General features: G+C 28.7%; 2 protein-coding genes across 5 annotated transcripts in view; one reads left to right on the forward strand and one right to left on the reverse strand.

Moving 5' to 3' along the window:
- Positions 1–278: 278 nt before the first annotated feature.
- On the reverse strand, positions 279–14,447 carry LOC117170130 (SWI/SNF-related matrix-associated actin-dependent regulator of chromatin subfamily B member 1). Of its 2 annotated transcripts, none has more exons than XM_033356670.1 (6): positions 14,177–14,447; positions 10,108–10,589; positions 6,049–6,176; positions 5,643–5,955; positions 537–713; positions 279–457 (listed from the first exon to the last, which is right to left on the reverse strand). In XM_033356670.1, the coding sequence occupies exons 2-6, from the start codon at positions 10,557–10,559 to the stop codon at positions 418–420; spliced, it is 1,110 nt and encodes a 369-aa protein (XP_033212561.1). In that variant the 5' UTR covers positions 10,560–10,589; positions 14,177–14,447; the 3' UTR covers positions 279–417. The 2 variants fall into 2 exon arrangements, with proteins under 2 accessions (XP_033212561.1, XP_033212560.1); XM_033356669.1 differs by having other exon boundaries at positions 10,108–10,595; positions 14,177–14,446.
- A 2,866-nt stretch (positions 14,448–17,313) lies between these two features.
- Positions 17,314–27,973, forward strand: part of LOC117168881 (lamin Dm0-like) — a 30,150-nt gene continuing 19,490 nt past the window's right edge. The window contains exon 1 of one of the 3 annotated variants that reach the window (XM_033354776.1): positions 17,314–17,887. In XM_033354776.1, the coding sequence (XP_033210667.1) occupies positions 17,493–17,887 (395 nt within the window). In that variant the 5' untranslated portion in view covers positions 17,314–17,492. The remainder of the gene's footprint in view (positions 17,888–27,973) is intronic. The other 2 variants (XM_033354774.1, XM_033354775.1) reach the window with 2 other exon arrangements.

Genomic DNA, 27,973 nt, shown 5'->3' on the forward strand with positions numbered 1-27,973 from the left:
TTAATGATTTTTTCTTCTTCATAAATGATCATTTTATAAGTTTTTTAAGCTTTCAAACTTTATACAAAAAAATTTGGCCACATCCAACTTGCATTAATCACTCAAAATTCTAAATCTTGCAAACTTGAAAACATCAATCTTAAAAACGTAAAAAAAAGTCCGACCCTCAAACAATAATTATGCTATTAAATTAGCATAAAACTGAAAGCATTTAAACTGGGTTAATGCGCGCTGATATCCATAGAAACCATGCATATTTAATATACAAGACAACAAAATTATTTTCAAGCTTCACTTTATTTCCAAATGACTTCCTTTTAGATACTTACAGATAAAGGTATAAACTTATAGTCCTTATTGATAAAACGAATAATTCCAAGATGGACTAATCTTAATTAATTTTAAAACGTATTACATTTACCATACTGGTGTAGTGTTCGCCAATCTTCGCATTCGTCTGTAAACAAAATCAAGACAATTAAATAAGCAATACAAGAACTCGTGATTTTATAAAAAGTATTGTAATTTTATAGTACCGAGTGTTTCGATCTTGATCGCGTATCTTCTTCTCCATTTCTGCGTCCGTCAGTGTCTCAAGGAACGGAGCCCATTGATCTGCTTCCGATGGAGACCTGAATGGAACTTCAACTGTTGGCAGTGGTGCTTCGGAAAATGCGTACGTCCTCTGATGCCAGGATAATTGTCCTCGAACACTGGAAATAAGCGAGACAAATGAAGAGTCCGCGGTCTAAACCTGTTAACTGACATTTTTTTCGAAACTGATTTTTTTTTTGTCTTTTCTGGAACATTTTTCATATGCAGTTAATATCCCGCAAGAAAAACGGCAATATTTCTTTTAGTTTTTTTAAAATGGATTTTAGAAAATCGCGTTTTAGTATTGAGTATTCTCATGAACATAGGAAACAAGGGACTAGACATGCCATTGCGGGGTTGATGCAATGAGAGGGGAGGTCCGCCACCTTTTGATGTCCCGCGACAAACATGGCAGCGCTCACATGTTTATATTTTCATGCACAGTTTGTCGGCAAAAATACTCGTGCGCATAATCAAATGGCACATCGTAAGATGGCGACTCTCCCCACTCATGGGATTCTCCCCCTCCCGTGGATTCGACACCGCTCGCCCAAGTTAGGATGGCATGCCTAGTCCCGTGTTTCATATGTGCATGTAGAATACTCAATCTTGAGCATAGGTTCGCGGTCTAAATCTGTTAACTGCTTAATGCGTCTTATGGGAAATCCTTGCTTTTTCTAATAACTGCTCAGTTTGCTCGTAGAATAGACCAGCGAGACACATGTCAGTGTGGGTGCAGTTAAGTACATGTGTATGTCGAAAGTTTTTTGTGACTACTTTCGCATCATCTTCGATGTTATCATCTACATATCACTGTAAAGATAAAGGTGAGCGACGCGTCTCGATTACTAACACTCAGTTAAAAACTATATGAAATTCTTGCAAGCACATCTATGTTCGGCTTGCGATTCCAAACATTTTGACACATAAAACTGGCCCGCAACTTGAAAAACAACGCAGAAATATGCGAACCCGATAAAAACAATAGAAAACAAGCAGTATAAATCTGAAATAACATGTTTAGACCGCTGGACCCCTAATAGATAACATATGAATAACTTTCAATTGTCATATAACGTTCAATTTTGATTCAAGTATTATAAAAATAACGTGTTTAATTCTTCTCTAGTAAATGAACAAAAAACATTTTAGAATTTTTTAAAATATTGAAAATAGCAGAAATAACAACGATTTTCAAATGTAAATAAGCGATCTTCCATATAAACTGAGGTAACAATTTTAGGTCACTTTTGACCGCCCTCCCCCTTAAAAACCGCTGATCTGGTTATTGACCCCCCCCCCGGAAGTAACGTAGCCTGTAGGTAAAACTCGATTTTACGTTTATAATTATTTTTTGTGTGTTTATAGCGAGTCAAGTTGCCAATATGCCGATATTGTCTACGTGAACATGTCGTGAATTATAAACTTCGGTAATCTGAGTATTATGGAATTTTTAAACTATGAACGGTAAATTTTTAAGCAAAAGTGAAATAATTACACTGTTAATTACATTTTTTTATTATTAAAACAAAAAAGAATTTTCTAGCAAATAGCTGATTTTATTTACTTAATTATTGAACTTTCAAGAAAAAATTACGAATTTTCTATCAAAAATAGTTGAATTTTCAAATCAAAAAGATAAAATTTTAATAAAAAAAAGTTAATTTTATACCAAAAAAGACGAATAGTTCAATTTTAACAAAAAGTTTAATTCCGAATAAATTTTTAACTAAAAGTTAGAATCGTCAACCAAAAAATGCATTTTTAAGACCTAGTAGTCAAATTACAAACAAAAAAAAAATATTTTAAACAAAAAGATTAATTTGCTACAAAAAAATACGAAATTGACCAAAAAAAATAAAGAATTCTCAACCAAAAAGTTGAATTTTTAAACAAAAAGGTTAGTTTACTACCAATAAAGACGAATGTTCAATAAAATTCAAGTATTCTCAACCAAAAAGTTGAGTTTTCAAATAGAAAAGAAAATTTTTTAAGCAAAAAGATTAATTTACTACAAAAAACACAAATTTGAACGATATTCGAGAATTACTAAAGAAGAAGAATTTTTTAACAAAAAATTAATTTACTACCAAAAAAGACAAATTTCTAATAAAATTCAAGAAATCTCAATAAAAAAGTTGAATTCTTAAGAAAGAAAAATTTAATATTTTTATTGTTAAGTAAGGAGTTCAAATTTAAAATCTAGTTTTTAAATTTGTAACCAAAAAGATACATTTTTAAAAAGGATTAATTTATTTAATAAAAAGACGAATTTGCAAAACAATTCAAGAATTTTCAACCAGAAAGTTGAATTTTTAACTAAAAAATATGATTTTTAAACAAAAAGATTCATTTACTACCAAAAGAGACGAATTTTCAATAAATTTTCAGAATTTTTAAGAAAATATTTCAACTTTAAAACCTGGTTGTTAAATTTGTAACGAAAAAGATGAATTTTTAAACAAAAAGATTAATTTTGTACCGAAAAAAACAACGAAGTTTTAATTAAATTGATGAATTCTCAACCAAAAAGTTGAATTTTTAAACAAAAAGGTTAATTTACTACCAAAAAAGACAAATTTTCAAGAAAATTTAAGAACACTCAACCAAAAAGTTGAATTTTCAACTAAAAAAGATTAATTTTCTACCAACACACTGATCATCTGGTTTTGTGAGCTCCCCCCCCCCCCCATCTCTAAAGTTGTAACACAGTTTATGGACGATCCCTTCAAATGTTTCTTAATGATCATAAAGTCTGCGACTTTTGCGGAAGATATCCTCGAATTTTCATTTGAATGTTTGTAGTTAAAGATGTGTTATTTGGTTAAAAACTTAATTATTTTGTTGAAAACTCATGTTTTTGGGCAAAAATTCAACAACATTGTTTAAAGTTGACCTACTTTTTAAGAAATGTACGTTTTTCGTAAAAGACTCAACTCTTTAGTGAAAAATGTAACTATTTCGTCGAAAACGAATTTCTTTTTTAGTTGAAAACTAACTTTTTATCAACTGAAAATTTAACTATTACATTTGTAGTTGAAAATGTATCTTTTTTTATTGAAAATTCGTCTTTTTGGTAGAATATTATTTTTCTTATTTGAAAATAATCGAAAATTTACAGCTTTTTTTTTAAATTCCTTTTTTCTTTTTTATTAATTTATTAAAACTGAATATTGAACTATTCCATTATTTTTGTTGAAAATTTATCTTTTTTACATTAAAATTCATCTCTTTGGTTTAAGCTAAATATTGGAATTTCTTATTGAATTTAACTGCTATTCATTAAAATTAAAATCTTTTTTTGTAGAATATCATGTAAAGATTCATCACTATTTGAAAATTAATTTTTAGAGTTGAATATTTCAAAAGTTATTTTTTTTAAATGATAATATAACTATTCCATTTTTGGTTGAAAATTTATATCTTTAACTGAAAATTTAGATTTGCTATTTCAAAATGTAACTATATGGTAGAAAATTGAAGTATATAGTTAAAAATTAAGTTTTCTTTTTTAAAAATTCTTATTTCCAACTTAAAAATTGAATTGTTTTGTAGAAGATACGTCTTTTTTGTTTGAAAGTTCATATCTTTGTTCTTTTTAGTAAAAAAATGCAACTATTTGGTTGAAAATTGAACTTTTTGGTGAATGTTCGATTATTTTGTTAGAACATGTCTCTATTTGTTTACAAATTTGGTAGAAAATTCATCTAATTTATTGAAAATTCGCTTTTTTGCATATAAAATTAATCTTATTTGAAAATTCCTCTATTTTGGTTCAATTTAAATTGTGTAAAACTAGTTTTTTTTTTATAAAAATTAGTTTATTTTTACTTAAAATTTAACTATTCCAATCTTGGTACAATTTTTTTTTTTTAATCAACTATTTAATAGAAGATTGAACTATTTTGATAAAAAATTTAACTTCTATTTCCTGTTAGGTCGACAATTAAACTGTTTTGTGGAGTATCTTGTTGAAAACTCGTCTATTCAGGTACAATGTTCATCTTTTTGAAAATTCATTTTATCGGATGTGGATTCAACTTTTTTGTAACAAAATCTTATTTGTTTCAATTAAACAGGTAGAAAATTCTTTTTTCTTTTTTTATGATTAATTTTTTAACCGAAAATTGAACTATTCTATTTGTGGTTGAACTTTTTTTTAATCATTCAAATATTAGGTTGGAAATCAAACTATTTATTTTAAAATACTTGGTAGAAAATTAACTTTTTTACTGAAAATCCATAATATCGGGGGGAAAATTCAAATTTTTTGTTGAAAATTAATTCAGGTATAAAATTCATCTTATCCGACGCGGATTCAACTTTTTTGTTACAAAATCTTCTTTTTTGGTTAAATTAAACGGTCAAAAAAAATTTTTTCACTTTGATTATGATTAATTTTTTAAACCGAAAATTAAACTATTCCATTTGTGGTTAAAAATCATTTTTTTGAATAATTCAAATATTAGATTGGAAATGAAGCTATTTATTTTTAAATACTTGGTAGAAAATTAACTTTTTTACTGAAAATCCATAATATCGGGTGGAAAATTCAAATTTTTTGTTGAAAATTAATTCAGGTATAAAATTCATCTTATTTTTTGAAAATTCATCTTATCCGACGCGGATTCAACTTTTTTGTTACGAAATCTTCTTTTTGGTTAAATTAAACGGTCAAAAAAATTTTTTTCACTTTGATTATGATTAGTTTTTTAAACCGAAACTTAAACTATTCCATTTGTGCTTAAAAATCATTTTTTGAATAATTCAAATATTAGATTGGAAATAAAACTATTTATTTTTAAATACTTGGTAGAAAATTAACTTTTTTGTTGTAAATTCAAAGAAAAGGGTGGAAAATTCAAATTTTGCTGTTGCAAATTTGACGGTTTGTGCAGAAAATTAATCTTTTTTGAATAATCTTAATTTTGGTTGAAGAATCAACTATTTTGTTAAAAATTAATTTTTCAATCTGATGATGTAACGATTCCATTTGTGTTTAATTAAAAAAGGCTCTGCTACGGTAAAAACAGAAATAGATTATTTACCTGTAAGCGATGGCAGTAACGAATTCTCCGCCAAGTCCAAGTTCAGCACACAACTTCATCGCAAATTTTTCGGGGTTATTCTCCTTCTCCGACATGTCCCATTCCACTTGATCAACTAAAGACGTATTTCCTACATGTATATTGAGTTTGATAATAACCCGCTGGTCGCACTGGTCTTCAAGTATTATTTCTTGAGGGAAAGCTTCAATCTGCTGCCTGATGGCTTGTGCAATTGCAGGAACAAAAGTGAGAGGATTCAGGTCCAAATCATCGCACAAAACTTCGGCGAACTGTTCTGGGGTTATTAAACTTTCTGAAATGAAAAAACTTACTGTCAGCACTTTACAGATCGTTAACTACGCTTCGCGTTTCTTACTAAGTTCAAGTTTCGATTTTTTAAAAATACCATTTTTATTCCATGTGAAAGTGTCGCGCAGTTTTTGACCCTCGATTTCCATATCCAAACGAATTGGTACAAGCATTTCTTGTTGAGCTGCATTTTCTAAATTTGAAGATGGATCGGTATCGTCAAAGCTGTAAAAGATTTTGTTTTTGTACAAGCATTATATAAAAATAGACCTTGGGGTCAGGCTGAAAAACTTCGTTTGCCAAATTGCATGACTTTTCCCTGACCAATTTTTCATTTTACTTCAACATTCATATTAAAAAAAAAAAACAGAATTTTAATCTTGGAACGTTCAGGGTGGCCGTTTTTCTCAAAGAAAAAAGTTCCCGGCGCGCAAACATTTTTCACGGTCAATGAAATTTAAAAAATCAAACACTAAATCTAATTGTTCCATTCGAAATAAAAATAACTGAACTTCAAATGAAAGCACTCAAAGTGAAACTCTTTAATGTTAAATTCCGAAAATTGAAGTTTAAAATTTGTTTCATTCAACAATTTTGTATTCAAATGCTCAACAATTTGCACATATAATATGTAAGCTACTAACACTTTTTAACTGGACAATTTTAAAATGAATGCAGTTAAACTGCCAAATTACAAATTTTGAACTTTTATCAATTGTCAAAAACTAAAAATTCCCAATTTAAATCCGAAATGTTTATTCTTTTCGAAAAATTCCCTGTTCCAATTCATAATTTAATTTTTTTCGAAAATACCTCGTTTTCACACAGAACAATCATTTTGTTAGAAAAATTCAATTTTCCATTGAGAATTGATATTCTCCTGGATAAATTCTAGTTTCAACTCAGAATTTGTTAAATATTGAATATTCCTTCTTCAAATCCAGAATTTTAATACTTTTCTAAAATTTTCCATTTTCAAAAACAATTCGAATTTTTGTCAAATTCCCTGTTCCAATTTGTAATTTTAATTTTTCTCGAAAATATCCGGTTTCAACTTAGAATTATAATTCATTCTATTAAAAAATGCCCTGTTTCAGCTCGGAGTTGATTTTTATTTTAACATTACCTGTTCCAAGAAGAATTATGATTCTTTCGGATAAATACCAGTTTCAATTCAGAATTGATTAAAATTTGAAAATTCTCTGCTTCAACTCAAAATTATAATTCTTTGGAAAAATTTCCTGTACCTATTCAGAATTTTGCTCCTTTTCGAAAATTTTGAGTGCTGGCTCGGAATTGGTTAAAATTTGAAATTCCCGGTTATTATTCTGAATTATGTTATGTTAAATTATTTTTATTTTAAATAGTTGAAGAATCCTTAAAATGCTTCGAAATTCGATTGCAAGATCTTGAAACACCTACATGTCGTTTCGAATTTTTTGAAATTCAAAAATATTATTTAAAGTTTTTCACAACTTCTATATATCTTTTTAAATTATTCGAATTTCAAATCATTCGAAAAAAATCACTTGCAATTTTCCTAGCAATCTTAAAAAATGTTATAATTAAAAAGCTTTTAAATTTCATGTTCGAAATCTGCCAAAATCTATATTTGGTTTCAAATTAGGCCGTGAAATATTTGCTCCGAAATTTTGTTAATAATAGCCGGGCTTTATCGGTACACGTAGACAGTTCGTTTAATTATTTGAAACCATCTCAAATTTTTAATTAATTTTGAATATTTTTTTTAAATTCTAAATATTTCTTCAACTTATTCGGTTTTTTCTAAGAATAATAGGTGTTCAATTGTTATTTATACATCAAAATTTAAGAATTTGGCTTACAAATTAAATTTTTTAAATTGAAAAATTAAAATTGTAATTTTCAAAGTTTAATTTTTGTTTGTTCCATTCTGAGTATTTTATTTATAATTACTGATTTTAAATGTACAATCAGATATTTCTAAATATTAAGTTTTTTTTAAAAATTTTAAAATGTTAAATTACGTAATTTAGGAATGGAATATTTTAGACTGAAATTGAATAAAAGCCTTTAATTTTAAATATATTGTTTAAAATTTATTTTAAAATTAAAAATAATTTATATTATTTATTTAAAAAATTTTTAATTCTTTTTAAAATCTAAGTTGGACGGATTTTTTGTTTAATTTGTAAAACTCCCGGTCAAAAAATAAATTCACGGTCTCAAAAAATTCACGGTCTCAAAAAATTCCCGGTTTCTCGGTCCAGCGGCGACCCTGAACATTGTTACCATAGAATCATATATAAAAAATTAACAATAAAACACTAAAATATAAATTTAGTCATTTCAAATGTACTTTACCCAAAAAAGGACGAATTTTTAACAAAATAGTTTAATTTTCGACCAAGCAAGATGTCTTTTGAACAACATAGCTTAATTTTCAATAAGATAATCAAATTATAAACAAAACAGCTGAATTTTTAACCAAAGACTAGGATTCTCTACATACAAAAAAAATAGATAGAAAAAGAAGATTAATTTTATCCCAAAAAATAACTTTTTAACAAAAAGGCGAATTTTCAACAAAAAATAGTTTAATTTTCAACCAGAGATGAATTTTCATCTAAAATCATGAATTTACAAAAAAGAAATGCATTTTCAACAATGTAGTTCTTTCAACCGAGAAGTTGAATATTCTAACCAAAAAGATGAATTTTTAAGAAATAAAGATTTTTTTTATTGAAGATAAAAAAATGTTATCCAAATTGTTGAAGTTTCAAGCCAAAAGACGAATTTTCTGTAAAACAGTTGAATTTTCAACAAAAAAGTTCATTTTCAACCAAACGGTTGTATTTTTAACTGAAGAAGAGGAAATTTCAACCCAGAATATAATTTTTTTACCTAATACAATCAAGTACAAAAATAATGAATCCTCACAAATTTTCAACTAAATAATTAATTTTACAACAAAATCGTTAAATTTTCGATTAACCAGATGAATATCCAAATATATTGATGAATCTTCAACTGGAAGAAAAATTCAATTTTCACTTTAAAAAATGTATTTTTATCCAATCAACAAAGGGAATTTTTAATCACAGTTGAATTTTCAACAAATGGATTTTTTTAAAATAAAGTGGTTTAAACTTTAGCAAAAAAATTTAATTAAAAAAAAGTTAAAGGTTCAATCAAAGAGATGAATTTTCAAATACAACGATGAATCTTCAACCGGAAAAGTTCAATTTTAACTTTGAAAAATAAATACTTACTAAAAGAAAAACGATTTTTCAACTAAAATTATGAATCTTCAACAAATAAATTATTTTTTAATAAAGCAGTTGAATTTCAAACCAAATAAGTGAATTATCAACAAAGCCGTAAAATTTGCAATCAACAAGATAAATTTTCTAATGCAATAATGAATCTTCATTTAGAATAGTTAAATTTTAACTTAAAAAAAAATTAATTTTCAAACAAAAAAAAACTAATTTTCAGCTAAAATGATGAATCTTCAACAAAGAAATTATTTTCTTAAAAAGTGGTTCAAAGTTTAACCAAATACTTGAATTTTTAATAAAAATAAGTGAATTCGTAACAAAAAATATAATGGTAGATATTTTTACAAAAAAGGGGCGGATTTTCAAAACTTCGAAGTGATGAATTAAAAAAAAAACGAATTAGAAGAAAGTTTAATTTTAAACCAAAATAGATGACATTTTTAACCCAAAAAGAGAGATGATCACTAAAGTAAATGAATTTTCAACTAAAAAGGATGACTTTTTAACAAAATTGTTGAATTTGAAATAAAATAATAAAATTTTCAAGTAAAAATATAATCGTCAGGAGGTAAAATCTAAAGAAAAAACAGAAATAGAACTAGAAAAAAAAATGCAAATAAATTACTAACAAAAATATTATATCAGAGTGGTCGCAAAGTTCATATTTAAAATTCCTTTTTTTTTCATTTACCCTAAACATTAATATAAAAGACACGAATTTTAATACTGTAACATTTTTGACATAGAATAAAAAATTTCAAATATATTATGTAAATTCCCTGACTTTTTGTCAGACTTTTTTTTTTTAAATCTCTGATTTTTTTCTCTCCTACGGCCACCCTGCTTGTTATAAAACGTAATAGTCTCGAGAAAATGAACTAAAATAGAATTCTTACCATAAAGGAAATGTCCGAACTTTCTTATTGTGAACCCTGTTTCGATTAATTGGCGTAGCTTGCGGAACCGCATCCAAATGAGAACTGTTGGGCAAACTAGGAACCCAGGCCATGGATTTTTTAGATTTTCCCTCTCGAGGTGCGGGAGGTTCTGTAGAATGAACCGAAACAGCTTTGTATTTGTCATCGTTGCCCTCGATTATGTCCTCGACTTCACTGGCTCTCAAGAGTGAAACACTGGATGCCAGAACATGCTGACTCAAACCCAATTCCACCAGTTTTTTTCTTTCGTCATTGGTGATCGATCTTCGGAACATGCCAGGGTAGCGTTTGTAGAGTGACCCACGAAAAAGTCGTAGGTAATTTCCCACCTCGGACCCGATACAATAATATTCCCCATTTTCCTCGACTTGGAAACTTATGGGCTTGTCTCCGTAGGTGCGAAGTGCCATCTTGTAAGTGATTCAAGCTAACGAAACTTTCTGAAACTGTGGAAATTATTTATCATTGGGGTTGTCATAAAAAACTCCGCCCGCCTCGCTACGCGCGCGGCTCAAAAGTTTGAGCGCGCCTAGGGCGCGCGACTGTTGGTTCTCACGCTTCGCGCTCAATTATATATTTATCTCACGCTCTGCGCTCGGGCTTTGTATACTCCTTACACTTCCGTCCACAAATGCCCGGATAATGCATTTGTTTAAAAAAAATAATAACAATTGATCAACAAATTTTGAATTTTTCTGAAATTGTCATGAAGTTCCCAACTGAAAAAACTGGGATTGAAAACCCTGAATTTTTCTGTCGACAAATGCCCGACTAATGCATTTGTTTCAAAAATCATAAGATTAATCAATAAATTATTAATTTTACTAAAATTATCATAAATTTCCCAATTGAAAAAAATTGACATAAAAAAAAAAGAATATTTCTGTCGAAAAACGCCTGATTATTAAATTTGAACATTAAATTTGTTTATAATATAAACAATTATAATCAGAAGAGAAATTTTTTATATGATATTGTTTCGATTCCAATTTCTTGCAACATTCATTGAAAAAACGTGTATTTGTTAAAAATCGTAGTAAATTTTTTTTCAACATATAATTTGTTGATAACAAATTTTTGGTGTAAATTGTCTAATATTGGAATATCTTGAACTAATGCTATTTTATGCAACTTAAGCGATTTCAACCATTTGCCTGTTATTGCCGAGCACCGGGAACGTCAAATAGAAAAAAGGCCATTTTTTCGTCATATTTGTTTATTTACAAAAAAATTAAAAACCTAATTTAAAAATGAAGCTGGACAACTCTCTTAGAAATCTTATTGGCTTTTTCCAATTTTTTCTTGTCGAAATCGGTGAAGATTTGTAGAGAATATTTTTGAATTTTGAAAGAGTGGTCTCAAAAATATTCAAAATGTGCTCACTTTTTGAATTATCATAAAAAATGGCTGTATAACGAAGTCGACCTTCATTTTAAGATAGTAAAAGAATTCACCAAAGGAAAATTAAATCAGTCAATTCTTTCGAAAGTTACCGTGCTAACAAAAAAACCATCAGCGGACGGGCAGAAAGACAGATAGACTGACAGGCACATTCGTAAAAACCTGTTTTTCGGATTCAGGGGGTCTCAAAACGTGGACATTTGACAAAAACGGGGGGGGGGGTCCAATTTTACACAAATCTAATACCTTCTCTGATGAGAATGTAATAAAAAGTATATAACACTTAGAACAAGCCCAGTAAAGAATTCAAACTATATTTTTAGGTAAAAGTAATTTTTTTTATTGAAAGGGCGACACTATTCTATCTCTGGTTCAGAATTCACCTAGTTTGGTTAAAAGTTGTATTATTTGGTGGAAATTTTAATTAATTTGTTGAAAATGCAACTATATTCGTAAAAAGTAACCTTCTTTTTTTTTTGTCAAAAAATTCAATTACTTTGTTAAAAATTCATTTTCTTATCAGAAGGTTATCAGAATCTTTGGTTAAAAATTTAACTATTTTTGTGAAAATTTGACACGTGCTTGGTTGAAAATAACTAATTTTAAACTGACAATTAAAATATTCAAGGTTTTGTCAAAAATGTATGTATTTTGTTAAACATTTGTCTTTCCAGGTCGAAATTTAAGCTTCTTAGACGAAAATTTATACTTTTTGGTTAAAAATCGAATTGTTTGGTTGACATATTAACTGTTACATGCTTCGTTGAGAATTCACCTTTTTTTGGTAAAAAAGTCGATTATATGACTTAAAGTTAAAATACTTTCTAAAAGAATATTTTTTTCTATTACGGATTCATAATTATAGTTGAAAATTTAAGTATAATTACTTTTAAACGAACATTAATGTTAACAAATCTACTGGTTTGTAGAAAATTCAACGATTTGGTACAAAATTTAACTTTTTGGTTGAAAATTAAACTTTTTGGTTGAACAGTCTTATTTTTATTTAGAAAATTCTATTTTGATGTAGACTATTCGCCTTTTTGGCTTTAAAATTAAATAATTTTGTTGAAAATTTGTTTTTCTGGCTAGAAATGTAATCTTGGTTAAAATGTATCCTTTTTGTTTAAATATGCAATTGTTTGGTTAAAATAGAAACTGTTTAAAAAATCTACTGACTTGTAGAAAATTCAACAATTTGGTCGAACATTAAACTATTTGCTTGAAAATTAAACTTTTTGGTTAAAAAATCATTGAAAATTAAACTTTTTAGTTGAAAAATCATATTTTTTGGTTCAAAATGTAATTTTTTTGACATAAATCGTCTTTTCGGCTTTAAAATTTTTCTCAAAAATGCATGTATTTTGTTGAAAATTAGTATTTTATGGTAGAACGTTAATCTATTTTATTCCATGTTTGGTTAAAACTTTATCCTGTATATTGAATAAGTTGGAATTTCCTCCTTTGTAATAAAACCTTCTTGGTCGAAAATTCATCTATTTGGTTGAAAATTTAAAAATTTGGTTAAAAATTCAATTTTTTTGTAGAAAATTCATATATTTGATTAGTCATATTTTTGGATAGAAAAGTAATCATTCTTGAACGAAAGTGAACTTTTTTGATGAAAATTCGACTGCTTTCTAAAAAATTCGACTTTTTGTCTTTAAAATTCATCTCCTTATTTTTAAAATTTTACTCTCTTGTTGAAAATTCATCTGGCATGGTAGAAAAGTAATCTTTCCTACAGAAAAGTGAATTTTTAAAATGAAAATTCAAATATCTTCTAAAAAAGTTGGCTTTTTGTTTTGAATATTCAAATATTTAATTGAATTTAGATCTTTCACTTTGAAAATTCGACTATTTGATTGAAAATGCATTTTTGCAAGCTGAAAATTCGACTTGTTTGTTAAAAATAGAATTTATTCTTGGAAAAGTTAACTATTCTGTTAGTCATAATTTTTTGTGGAAAATTGAAGCATGTTGTTAAAAATTCTTCCTTTTGGATTGAAAATTAGTATATTTAGTTTTTAAGACAACAGTTTGGTAGAAGATTAATTGTTTTAACTCGTATTTTTGTGTTGAAAATTCATCTTTATGCGTAGAAAATCTTTTTTGGTTGAAAATGTCGAAAACCCCAAAATTGGTGACGTAGGTTATGGATTGTCCATAACTGGAAACATTTTTCATGTAACAAGAAAGCGGCTTGGTGCCGTCAGGCCTCCGGAAAAAGTACCCTGGCGGGACCAGGCCGCGAATACGAAACTCAATTATTATTATATATTGAGCTGGAGAAGGGATTTTTTGCTCTGAAACTGCGATATAAAAAACCGAAATTTTTTGGGTTGAGGCAGACTTTTAACATCACAAACGCCGGAAACGGAGAAAGATAAGCATTTAAAATTTAAAAAAAAATCTGAATAATTTTAGAAATTAACAAATTCAAAGGTTATCATAATATTTGGATACTAAGCACCTTCATTTAAATTGAGCTCACACAACAATAAAACTATTAAATACCAGTAAGTTTACGTTACTCCAAAATGCAATTATTGAAGTCTCTGAATCTGGACTCAAAGTAACCCAGAAATACAGCATTTTTTACTACATATTAATTAATTAAACTCACCGCTCTTCCTATTTAACGTTCCTGCACTTCACTTTCGTAGAAGAAACTACTTTTTTGTCAAAATATGAACTAACAACAAATCCTAACCTAGCTTCTGTTATCCGCCATGTTTATACACAGATGCTCACGTTAGAATCTGACAGATTTCCAGTCATTTGACCGATTTGACGGGACATTTTTGAAAAGGTAAAAATTGTAAATCGAGATTGAGCGCTTTCTCATAAACAAAGATATTCAATAAATAACCGTTTTTATCAAATGTTAAGGTATTACTATTTTTTCGTTAATTTTCGGTTAATTAGTAACTGAAAAATCAAACGAAAAATCTATGTAGAGTTTGAAAATTCTCGGAAAAATTAAATTGGAAAAGGAAAATAAGGAAAAATACTGTAAGTTACCGAAGGCGCGCAAATATGAACCGTACTCAACGACTTAATATTGTTACAATATGTTGTTTATAAAAAGGTGGATAAATAAGAAAATCATATGGCTTACTTAGATGTTCTTACATTTTTGTCGAATAGAGGCAAAATTTACTTTCAATCCTGCCAATAGAAACGAATTCATGATTTCCACTTTTGCTTGTTTTTCCAATTCTTTCGGTCTGGTCAGGTGACCGTCAGTTATGTATTTCAGGCTGAGTGGGGGGGTGGGGGACCAAGATGTCTGCACGCTGAGGGCCAAACAATATTACAAAATTCCATGGGGAAACAACTTTTTTTTTAATAACTTGGTAAAGGAGGATTTTACACGATAACCAAAATAGATAAATTTTTACACAAGAATAATATTCTTTAACTAAAAAGGAAAAATGTTCAACTAAGAAAAAAACAACGAATTTTCATCCGTAGACATGGCTTTTCTACAAATATTTAAATTTATAACTAAAAAAATGAGCTTACAAATAATATTCTATCAAAAACGACGAATTTTTATCAAAAGATACGAATTTTCAACTGGAAAAAAAACATTTTCAACAAAAAATGGGATAGTTCAATTTTCATTATAAAAATAAATTTCAACAAAAACAGAAGTTTCAACAAAATATTTAAATTTGCAACCAAATATGTAATTGAATTTCCAAACAGATAATTGTCTACCAAAAAACTAATTTTCAACTAAACAACATTAATTTGCATTGAGAAATTAATTTTTAACAAAATAGTTTAATATTTTAACGAAAATGGTATAATTAAAAAATTAATTAAAAAAAAATAATTTGCTACAAAATCAGTAAATTTTTCACCAGTTTCAAAGAAGGAAAATATTATATCAGAAAAAAAATTTCAACGTAATAATTAAATTTTAACAAAAAAAAAACTAATATTCACAAAAATCGGTAAATTCTACAAAAAATTAATTTTCAACAAATCAGAATAATTTTCTACGAAAAATAAGAATTTTCATTAAAAAAAAAAAATTTACTGAAAATTTTGATATATACTAAGTTTCCAGTTTTTGAAACAAATTTTTATTTAAAAAAAAATCAAATTTTGTACGAAATAGTTGAATAATTTTAAACCATGGAAATTAACTCTTAAACGAAATAGATTTGTATTAAAACAAGAAGAACAATTACTCAAAAATATTTTCTTTCAACCAAAAGAATGTTCAAATATGAAGAATAATTTTCTACCAAAAAGATGAATTTTCAACTAAAAAAATCTTAACTTAATATTTTAATACATAATTAAGTTTTCAGTTTAAAAATTAATTTTTAGTCAAATAAAAAGTAAATTTAAACCAAAGAAATAATTTTGTATCCAAAAAGATTTATTTTTAACGAAAAGAGATCAATTTGATCAAAATAACAATTTTCATTCAAAAATGGAAAAGTTAAATGTTCCTTTAATTATTTTTCAACAGAAAAAAAAAGAATTGACACCAAAATAATTGAATAATCAACACAAAAAAAAATTAATTTTCAAAGAAGAATAATAATTCACTAGCAAAAAGATTAAATTTTGTCAAAAAATAAGTTTTTGAAACTGAAAATTTGAGTATTTAGGTTGATTCATTTTATAAGGCAACAAAATATTTTGTCAAATCCAACGAGACACATGTTCTTTTGATACAAATGGTATAAATAAAAATATATTGCATACGTTCACAATGGCAATTCAGTGATTTTATGAAGTAATAGCATTTTAAGTTATAATGGTGTATATATACAAAAACTAGTTAAACAGAGTGTTTATGAAATGTTAATGCAAATTATTTTCAAATATAGTTATGATAATTAATTTACATATATTACATGATTACTAACTATCCTAAGATGACTTAAGGCTAAGGCAAATTTTATAGAAAAATGTATAAAGAATAATCCAATTTTTCAATAGTTTTTATTGAAATTAGTGAAACTTTTTTTTTAAATTATATACAGTCTACACTCTAGGCAATGCAATGAAAAAATTCGACATGCATACAAATGTATGAAGTATACTTACAAGACATTTAGAACGTAAAAATAATTTTTAAATCCAATAAAAAAGATCAAACTCGAATAGGGGACCTCTAAAACATATCCGATTTGACTTTTAAAAAAAATAATTTTCAATCAAGAAGGTACAACTTAGGCTTGTGCCTGAGTTCAAATTCAAAAATAATTTTTTTAATCACCCTAATGCCTAATATACATACTTAAGTTTTCACTTTGAAAAATTAATTTTTAGGCAAACAGAAACAAGCTAATTTTCAACTAAAGAAATTGTTTTACAGCCCAAAAGATCAATTTTCAATAAAAAATGTAACAGTTCCATTTTGATTTTATTAAAATTTACTAGCAAACAGATGAATTTTCTACTAAAAAAAAATACATGTTTTAACTGAAAATTTTAGTATATATTTAAGTTTTCAGTTGGAAAAATTAATATTTATTTAAAAAATATCATCCAAAGAAATTATTTTACAGCCATAAAGATGAATTTTGAACCAAAAAGATTAATTTTCAACGAAAAGAGACGAATTTTGATGAAAATACATGAATTTTCAACCAAATGCTGGATTTTTTAAATAAATGGGATCTCCCTATCCTCCTCCTATTGCTTGGCCCACCACCCCCGTCGTGCAGACATCTTGCGGGCTGACGTCACATTTGGAAATACATGACCGTCATTCCCGACGCACATGCGCATAAGTTTGGAGCACGACGGCGTCACCCGCTATTCTTTTTCCGTTGGCAGTCCCGGTGCGCGCGTTCTAACCGTGAAAGTTTGTATTTGGGTCTATATCTCATCAAGTGGATGTGCGACTAGTGTAAAAGAGTGACCGGTATAAGACAGTGACCAAAGCTAGTGAATACTAGTCAGAAAAAATGTCAACGAAAAGTAAGAAAACCGCCGCAACATCTTCCTCGCTACAATCACCAATGCCGAGCACAAGCACCCCGATTAGCAAACGCCCTGGATCTCCTCTTAGTCCAGCACGCTATTCGCGACTTCAGGAAAAACAAGACCTGCAGAATCTCAATGATCGACTTGCTTGCTACATCGATAAAGTTCGTCACCTAGAATGCGAAAACTCCCGGTTGACCCGCGAAGTTCAGACTTCCCAGGAAACCGTCACCCGAGAAGTTTCGAACATCAAGTCTATGTATGAGCACGAATTGTCGGATGCGAGAAAACTATTGGATGACACTGCCAGAGAAAGAGCGAAACTCGAAATCGACACCAAACGTCTCTGGGACGATAACGAAGACCTCAAGGCTAAGTAAGTTATTTTCCAAATTACTTCATTCATTTTCATTCATTTCCAGCTTCATTTTCTTTCGGAAATCACTTCATTTCTGAATTAATATGACAGTTTTTGAATCTGGAGAAAAAAATTAAGTACGAGTCTTCAGATAGTGACTGCTCTTTCATTTTAGCTTAGAATCACCAGTCGCTTAATTCTATATTTAGGCGGCATCGACTATGGTTCATGCAGTTCATACTCAGAGAAAATGCTAACCTCTCATTTTTCAGGAGCATTACTGTTACAATTTACATTTTATTTATACATTTTCGGCATTATGTTCCCTCTTCTAGCTCCAAAAAATCCAAGGTCGATTGGTCTGATTTGTTGGTAAACTGGGGAAAATGTAACTCTAGAATTTATTTGGAATTTTGCCTTTTCGTTAATTTTTATCTCTGGTTTGATTATATTACCACTGTCAGAAGTAAATGGATTAATAAAGGGACGAGTTGCACTTTGCAGTCATATAAAGATCCATGTTTTATCTTTTCGAAATTTAACAAATGCTCTTATAATTATTCTTCTGACCTAAAAAATTATCGTCACTTTCTAACCAAACTCAAGATCTTGCTTCAAACCCTGAAGGAGGCTACTGTTTACATTCCACAAAAAGAAACACGCTGATCTCACATGGGGACTTCAACAACAAAGGAAAACAAAAACATTTCGAGTCCGGTATGGAATGCGCGGATTTCCCAAAGGAACAGAAATGTTTTCTACAAAACCGTTGATTTTTGAAACGAAAATGATGGGTTTTCAACCAAATTGTCGAGTTTTCAAAAAGATAATTAAATATTCATCTAAAAAATAAAATTGATCAGCAAAAGTAAGATGGATTTTACCCAGGTAGTTTTTTAACAATTAGACTCCTATAATTTCGAAAATTTTCGTAAAACTTTAGGGTCTAGTATAACTCTAAGGGCTAGTCTTACGGAAAATTCCGTAACGATAATTATAACTCTAAAATCGCCGACTTCCTAACATGCAGGCCTCGGGCTCACCACACTATTTTACACTTTTTTTGATAGAGTTTACTTATGCTGCTACTATTTCAAACAAAATTACACTAATTTTTTACATTTGACCTCTAATGCCACTATTTATTTACTTTTTCTTGAAATATATTTTTGAACTCCATATTTTAATTGATTAATTTTTAGTTTATACTTTGTTCGTTTCTAAGCATTATTAACCTAATAGTTGATTTTTTAAAACTAAAAAATGTATAACATAAAAGTTAACTTTCAAACGATCAGTAAAATTTTTGACAACTCAAAAAAAAACGAATTTTCTGATAAAATTATGAATTATCATTAAAAAAATTTGCTTTCAAGAAAGTAGTTGAACTTTCAAGCAAGGAGTGCAATTTTTAACCTTAAGGGCATGTGATACTTAGAAAATTGTCGATTTTACCAGTTTTAGGTCCCGACGGCTTTTTTTCTTTAATAATCAATATTTTGCCTTCAAAATTTGGGACATGATAGCGACCATGCTAACGGACGTCCCCACACACTTTTTTTTGGTTTAATTCAAAAACGTTTTAATTTAGCAAAATCTGATTAATTTGCATAGCGCTTAGGAATTAGTATCGATTTTACCAGTTTTAGGTTCCGACGGCTTTTTTTCTAGAATAATCAATATTTTGTCTTAAAAATTTGGGAAATGATAGCGGCAGAGATGAAAAACGACGTAACCTCAAAATAATACATATGCATAAAATTTTTATTTAGCACAATAAATTTTTTTGTTATTATCCCTCAAAAAAGAGTCTGGGGACGTCCGTTATGATATTTTGTAGCATCTCCGAATTCAGTTTTTAAAAATTTTCATTTTTGTGGAAAAAAAGCCGGGGAAACTGTAAGTATCACATGCCCTTAAAAGGAGAATTTTAAATGAGAAATATAATAGTTGATATATCAATAAAAAGAATTTAATTCAAAATAAAAAAAATATAATTAACTAACAACAATTTTCAACCCAATAATTGTATTTTTTAAAAAAATTGATTTTTTGTCTCAAAAGCCGAACTCTTAACAAAATACATACATTTTCTACAAAATGTTAACATTTTCTACCCATTTTTTTTTGAGCCGAAAATACAAATTTCCTACAAAGCAGTGGAATTTTCAACCCGAAAATATTATTTTTCAAAAAAAGGTGAGTTCCACAAAAAAATTCTGAATTTTTAACTGAAATTATGAGTCTTCTATCAAACAGTTGCATTTTTTTTACCAAAAAAAGCGAATTTTTAATCAAACACATCAATTTTCAAAGAAATAGTTAAAGTTTCTACCAAATTATTGAATTTTTGATCCGAAAATAGAAATTTTCTACAAAACAGTTCAATTTTCAACACAAAAGTTCATTTTAAACCGAACTTTAACTTGAAAAGATAAAGTTTCTACAGAAAGACATGCATTTTTCAACCAAAAAGGTGAATTTGAATTAGTTGAGTTTTTAACCAAAAAAATATTTCAGTGAAGAAAGAAACAAAATTTCAACCAACAAATTTTCAAAAAAATAATTTAATTTTGAACCAAATAATATAATTTATCACAAAAAAGATGAATTCTTAACCAAAAATAGTTCGATTTTGTTATAGCGGTCTATTCATTCAGTTCGTATTTAAGTTTAAAAACGAGAGAAAGTGGAGAAAATACTGCGAAACTTGCGATAAATAAATAGGAATTTTTATATTTTGTAAACTAAAGAATAAAATTTTACATAAAACTTGAAGTTCAATTGTAGTACTTTTAAAATATTAGGTTTAATACTTGAAAAATTTCATGACACTATTTTTCCACATTTGAGGCACTATTTACACTATTTTGGATCTCTGAAGTGAGTCCGAGACCTGAACCTGACTCATCCCTCTAAACAATTTACTTTTACAACCCTGTTATTAGAGCAATGTGAGCCGCCCCTATAATCGGACCAGTCATTATCGACACTTAAGGCCAATGAAACCGTTTTTTTCCAATTCCTTCAGAAAACATAATCTCCCATCAATATCAACTAGTCAGTAGTCAATGGTCAGCGTCCACTTTCATGTTCCGACACTCCGTTTCATGAAGAATTAATAGAGATTCAAGTATGTCAAGGAAGGAGATAGAGTCCTAGTTACTGTTTAAGGATAACACGTAGCATACAATGTATTCACAGTTGGATCAATAGTGTCCCTCATGTCTTGAGCCGCTAAAGTTTCATGTACTGAGTTTTAACAACCAAAAACTGAAAGAGTCTTTAACTTATTGAGGGAAACAAAACAGAGTGCCCTTGATTTACATTTTCGATTATTCACCTTTTTATGTTTCCCAACCCTTATGGTTAACACTGGGGTCTTTAACAATGGCAATTAAACCTTGGGAAATTAGTTTTTATTTTGCGTAGGAGGAAGAGAAAGTTCTGAAACGGTGAAACACGCCAGGTGGAATTAGGAATATTTGTGGGTGTACACCTGCTCCATATTTATTTCGGTTCTCCTACCAATTTATTTATACAGATTGTTTATTTACTCCGGTTCATTTTAAATGTATAACATTAAAGATTTAGTTTCCTATTACATTTACTTATTTTATCTTATCAGTGAGCATATTTTTTAATGTAAATTATTCCTGTACCTTTTGTTCTTTTTTCGCATTAAAAGTTATTTACTTCCAAGCTGTGAAAAACATGAAATTAAAAGATCCGGGGATCAGAGGATTGGTCGATGCGATTGTCAGAGTTAAATTTGGATATGAATAATATGTTGATTAGTGTAGGGGTAAAAATTAACGTGTAAACGTTAAGCGTGGGGCAATCGGTTTCCGGCAGTTTCCGGCGAAAAAGCCGGTCGGTCTGCTTTGGTTGGGTGTCCAAACCAGACGTGACGATACTACGGTTGCGTCACGCTTACTATCTGGTGATGATGTCAGCTCCACGCATCGTCTGATATAAAAACATTGACTCTCCAGTTCACTACAAGGTGATTTTTACAAAGAATATATATGTACTATTCGCAAAATTCTTATCATTCACCGGCAAGCACGAGTTGAATTGCCAACTCTGACAAGTCATTGTTGATAATCAAGACTGCAGTCAAATCGCTCAGTATGCTATTTCTTAGATCTCCTGTCTGATTTTCCACTCACTTTTCATTCCCTATATTATCTCTTAACACAGAATTGATTCAAATAGGAAAATTGATGTTAAAATTGAACATATTTTTAATCATTGCAGGGATCATAGTACTTTCACTTTGTTACCCAATCCTCTTTTCCCTTAAATTTGAAAAAACACTTAAAGACGAGAATTTTAATTTTCCCGTTTTCGAATGTTTCGATTCATTAAAACTATCATAAACATAAGTTGAAGTCATTAGAAAACGAGACGCTCTGAAAGAGATTCTTTTTGATGATACCAATTTCAAGTATTGCCTAAGCGATTTATTTGCTAATTTTGTAGAATTGAAGGACGTCGTCGACAGCGGTGATATTGCTAACGATTCAGTCGAGAAACGAAACCCGAAAGATAAATGAGTTCTATAGTTGCAAATCAGAAACATCTTTATCGCTTCAAACTCATAATAGTCCAAATAAAAATATTGTATTTTTAACAAAATAGATGAATTTTCAATTGAAAATATTAATTGTCTATGAAAAATACAATAACAAATTTGTAGCCAAAGTGATGCAATTTCAACTAAAATGATGAATCTTCAAAAGAACAAAAAATGTAACAAAGCAGTTCAACTTTTAACCAGGCAGTTGAATTTTTAATAGAAGAATATGAATTATAGTTAAATTTTCAACTTAAAAGACAAATTTTCAACGAGAGAGATGAATTTTAAACTAGAATATTGAATTTTCACAAAAAATCATTTTTAATCAAGTAGTAGTTTATTTTTCAATAAAAAAATGTCAGTTTAAAAAGAAAAATTATTTCGAATAAATTGTTAAATTTTTGAGCCGAAAAGACGAATTTTCTACAAAACAGTTTAATTTTCCTGTTGAAAATAGTTTAATTTTCATCTTAAAGACAAATTTACAACGGAAAGGATTAATTTTAACTAAGTAATTGCTTTTTTTTAACCAAAAAGGATTTTTCGGTCAAGTAAGATAAAGAAAGTTAAACAATTTGTTGAATTTTTATCCACAATAGACGAATTTTTAAAACAAATGAAATGGATTTATAATTAAGGACCAAAGGACGAATTTTCTAAAAAAACAGTTGAGTTTTATACGAAAATTGTTGAATTTTTAACAAAATAATTAAATATTCAGCCAATAAATAAAATTGTTAGGTAAAAATGGGTTCTTAAACCATTAGTTTTCTAACCAAAAAATAGGGAATATATACCAAAAAAAATGAATTTTTTAACCCAACAGAAAAGTTTTCTATAAAACAGTTTAATTTCAAAAGAAAATTTTTTAATTTTCAATCAAATAATTAAATTATCAACCAAACAATAAAATTGTTAAGTTAGGAAAAGATGTATTTTTAACCAAGTAGTTTTTTAGTCGAAAAAGTTGGAAATTGTACCAAAAGAGATGAGTTTTTACACACAAAAGACGAATTTTTTAGAAATCAGTTACATTTTAAGATAAAATTGTTAAATTTGTAACAAAAAATTTAAACATTCAAGCAATAAGTACCATTCTTAAGTTAAAAAAGATAGATTTTTATACAAGTCGTTTTTAAGCCTAAAATATGTAATTTATACCAAAAGAAATGATTTTTCAAACACAACAGATGAATTTTCTACAAAACCGTTGAATTTTAGAAAGAAAGTTGTTGAATTGGTCAACAAAAAAATAAAATTTTTTAAGCAAAAAAAATGAATTTTCAACCAAAAATAGTAAAGTTAGATTTCCTTATTGGGTTCTATTAAGTCAGTTCGCATTAAGTGGAAAAAGGGGAATGGGTAAAATATTGTGAAGCCTGCGGTAAATAAAAAGGAATCATGAGTAAGTTTTCATATTTTTTAAATATGTAATGATATATGTAAAACATTTGTCAGAGAAAAGTATATAAGTGATTGTAGAAACAAAATTTTGGAAATCTAAAGTAATATGCATAAAAGAAGCGCATATTAAGACCCTCAAATAAAGTATAAATAGTTTGAAGTTGATTATTATATGGTCTGTTTTTTTATGTAAAAGAACAGCGTATTTGAATAAATTATTATCTTTTTAATCTTGTTACTTTCGTGAATAACAATTTTTTTAATTTTATATTTGTTTACGCTGCAATCTTTTTTAGCTGACATTGAAAAATGTTTTGAATATCCGAGAGCTGTCAACTGTTAAAAATACATTAGAAACAAATTTAAACATCTAAACTCTAAGAAAACAAAAACTGAAGTATGCTAGAAAAAATTGATGAGAATAATGAATAAAAGTATTAAAAATCTATCTACAATAAAAATGCATTAACAAAAGTTCTAACGATCAACAGATTATTCAAAGCTAGCTACGAAGAAAATTTGTAAATACTAAAATGACCAGAAAACTTGCCAAAGAAAAGTTCCTACTGCTTTAGCTTCTGTTTATATTCTGACATAACCCCTGTAACTGAAAACAGCTCAATTCATTTTCCCGTATTCATCTTTCAGGGTGATAACTTAATCGTAAATTCAGGAATGCGTGGAAGTTCCTTCCGAGGCAGTGACCTTATCTCCCCGGAATGACTACAGAGAACAAAATAATCAGTGACATCATGTCCATGATCCTCCACGTGGTGGACACTTTCGATTCCTTTTTTTTTTTTTTTTCAAGCAACTAAAAAACCTTCAACTTTGCCTAAAAATTGAGCAATCTTCAGAGCATTCCTTATTATTTACATGTCTGCAGGTAGATCACCTTATTTAGTAATACGTAAATGATATCGTTTGTAGAATCTTCTTCGAGTTTATGGAATTTTTAATGAGAAATTAACAAACTTTTCGGACTGGAAAAGATGTAGCAGTCTTAATCAAATACAAATTAAAACCAGAGAAGGTCACGCTAATTTATCGGAATAAGAATTTCGTATTTCATTGATTTATAATACTGGTATTTTTTAGGATTAGGAAACGTATTTATGACTAGTTAATTGAGTGTAAGTGAATTTATCATTAAATTTTCGAAATTAGATTTCTCTTATTGATTTTCTAAAAACATGAATGAACTATTGATTATAAAGTAACAATTATTGCAGTATAATCGACATGAACTTGACATTGCAGTGCGTTAGATGCAAATCAAAGCATCTGGAGGCCGTATAATTCTGTGTAGTGTCCGTTGGCCGATAAGGCCCCCTACTGAGCTAACTCGCCTACACACTTCCTAACATTATGCTTTCTTTGGTCTTGTTCTTCTTTCGCATTTCCCCAGGACCGCAAACAATTTTATCTCAGACATGGTCTAATGAATAAATTAATTTACAAAAGTACTCACAAGTGCACTAGTTGGATATAATAAAAAAATACTATCTGTGCAATTTTCGGAATTAAAGGTTTGGTCTAATTCTTTCGAAAATGATATATGAAGTCGATGAAAATACGCAAAAGCAGATGTGTAAACACCATGCGTCAAGATAAATATCAAATTCGAGATTCATGCGAGGATATAAAATTCTGAATGTGGGTCGAACCTCTGAAAATAGTAGCGAGAAACACGCGATTAGTGGAACAAATACTTGGCACCGAAGAAATAAAATCATGAATAAAAGCTCTCACATTCATTCAAGCGATCGATCTTCTGCGCAGATTATTTTTTCCTTCTTTTTCTACTTTATAATTTCATATTTAGGAATTCAGTCGATTCGAGTTTTCTATTGATATTGATGATCTTTCGAAACATTTAATATTCATGCATAATTGGCTTCAAATCATATTTTAGGACGTCTTTTGAAATTTATCCATTTCCATTAAATTTCCTCATTCTTTTCCCTAATAATTTATCGAAAATTGAAAGCTACGAATTAGGAATGCAGGTGCTTGAAGTAAAAGGACAGTAGGCCAAGGATAGCGGGACAGAATCAGCAAAAGTATATTATGACCTGATGTGATGTCACGATTTAACCTCGCTAAACAATTTGAGAAGAAATCCTTGTGTTTACGTCCTTTATATATCATCATTTTTTTATCGTTTTGCTGAGGTCTGTACTCGTCCCGTGATGTCAGACCAGAAGTCAATTAGTAAGCGGGTAGAAATTTTTAATCAGTCTACAGTAATCTTGTTAGCTCTGAATAAAAACATGAATTCTTCTCGGGTGATGAATATGTACAAATATTTCTTTAGGTGGACTTGAAAACAATTAATAAAAGTGGAATATAAGAATGCCTTGTTTTTAATAGTCTAATTAAGAACTTTTACAAAATTGATAATAATTTTACAAGATAATTGGCACATGTACATGACTCATAATGTATAATAATGTCAATATTTGTTTTCTTCGTCTCTGATCAAATGAGGGTAGCTGATCACCGTTCGTAATTTTTTTTCCTCTTCATGTCATTAGAGCCCGAAATATCTTTGACCTACATGTCTTCGAAAAGCCATTCTAACCTAGTTAAATATCTTTACTTCGTAAAAAATACCGAGTCCGAATTTGTTTAAATTAAGGTTACTGCAGAATTCTCTATTACATAATATGGATTATATTATTTTCAGAGAATAAAAAACCGTTTATATATGATAGAATCATCGACCCGGATTAAATTACTATCCTACCTTTACTTCAAAACAAAGTCATGTTTAACTTTATTGTTTAAGTATATTGAATAAATAATAATATTGATTTACCGAAATAGCAATTTTTTAAATTTACTTCAAAGTATTTATGGTTAACATCTGCTAAGTTTAATGTTTATTACAGAATTTAAAAATTGTTTTTTTTTTCGACCATATGTTCTATTAAAAGATACACAAACCATGGGGAGTTTTGGTAACAGCCCGCCGTCGTGACTTGCCACCATTTCTGATTCAGGAAAGGGAACGTTTATGTTCAGTGATCACATTTCGGGATGCGGGCCACGCCTTTGCGTGGCTTCAAGCACTTTTTCATAACTTCCTTCAAGCGCGAGGCTTTCTATTCCTTTTAAATTTTTTTTTCAGAAAATATGATGACATTCAGATATGATTTATCTAGAAAAATAATAGGGCGATGTTTGAATCTTAACAAGCATTTTGTTGTTTTATTTTTATTAACAAAAATCCGGAGTAGAGCCGAACCAACGATAAGGGTGGGAAAAGGTCCGGAAACACCGGAAATAAAATAAAAGCCAGGGAATTTGATTAGTAAGGGAAAAGTCAGTGATTTTGAAGAAGAAAAATCAAAAGTCTGGGAATTTCTATGAGAGGCATGTTAAATAATGGTAGACAATGGTAGTAAATTTGGAATTAGTTTATTCCGTTTATAAAAGATTCTATGTTAAAAATGTTACAAGATTAATATTTTGTTCTTTGAATATTAATGGCCAGGGAAAAATGAGGGATTTTTGAAAAGTTTCGCGGCCACCCTGTTACTGAAGCGTATATTTTTAGTTATAAACTGTATTGTTTAGTTTCAAATTCAACAATTTGGTTAAAGTCATCGTTTCCAGTCGAAAATTTTACTGTTTTAATGAACATTCGCCTTTTTGAATACAAAATTCATTCTTTTGGATTGATAATTCTCGTATTTTTTGGGAGTAAATTCATCTTTCTTGGTTGTAAATTAAAACTTGTTGAAAATTTAACTATCTTATAAAAAATTCGTTTCTTTTTGCATGAAAATGCAACTGTTGGGTTAAACGAATTTATTTTTAGGTCGAAATATCTATATTTTACATTATTTTTTGAAAATTCATATTTTTGTTTGAAATTTAAACTACTTGTTTGAAGGTTGAACCATTTTCTTAAAAACCCATTTATTTGTTGATTTATAATTTTAGTTAAAAAATCGTTTTTACTTTGGTTGTAAATCAATTTTTTCAGCTGATAATTTAAATACACCAGTTAATTGACTTTGTTGTTGCGGATGAAAGACTTAGAGAGTTAGTCAAAGATACAAGGGTCTTGAGGGGTCCTGAATGCAATACTGACCATTACCTTCTGATCT

Source organism: Belonocnema kinseyi, chromosome 3 (assembly GCF_010883055.1).
Source record: "Belonocnema kinseyi isolate 2016_QV_RU_SX_M_011 chromosome 3, B_treatae_v1, whole genome shotgun sequence".
In the NCBI taxonomy this organism is placed as follows: domain Eukaryota; kingdom Metazoa; phylum Arthropoda; class Insecta; order Hymenoptera; family Cynipidae; genus Belonocnema; species Belonocnema kinseyi.

Excerpts from the sequence above, each read along its gene's own strand:
- LOC117170130 (XM_033356670.1), bottom strand. The coding sequence starts at position 10,559 with ATGGCACTTCGCACCTACGGAGACAAGCCCATAAGTTTCCAAGTCGAG. Across the intron at positions 6,177-10,107 it reads GTTCGGACATTTCCTTTATG|CTTTGACGATACCGATCCAT; the intron begins GTAAGAATTCTA and ends AATCTTTTACAG. Across the intron at positions 458-536 it reads GATCAAGATCGAAACACTCG|ACGAATGCGAAGATTGGCGA; the intron begins GTACTATAAAAT and ends TTTTGTTTACAG.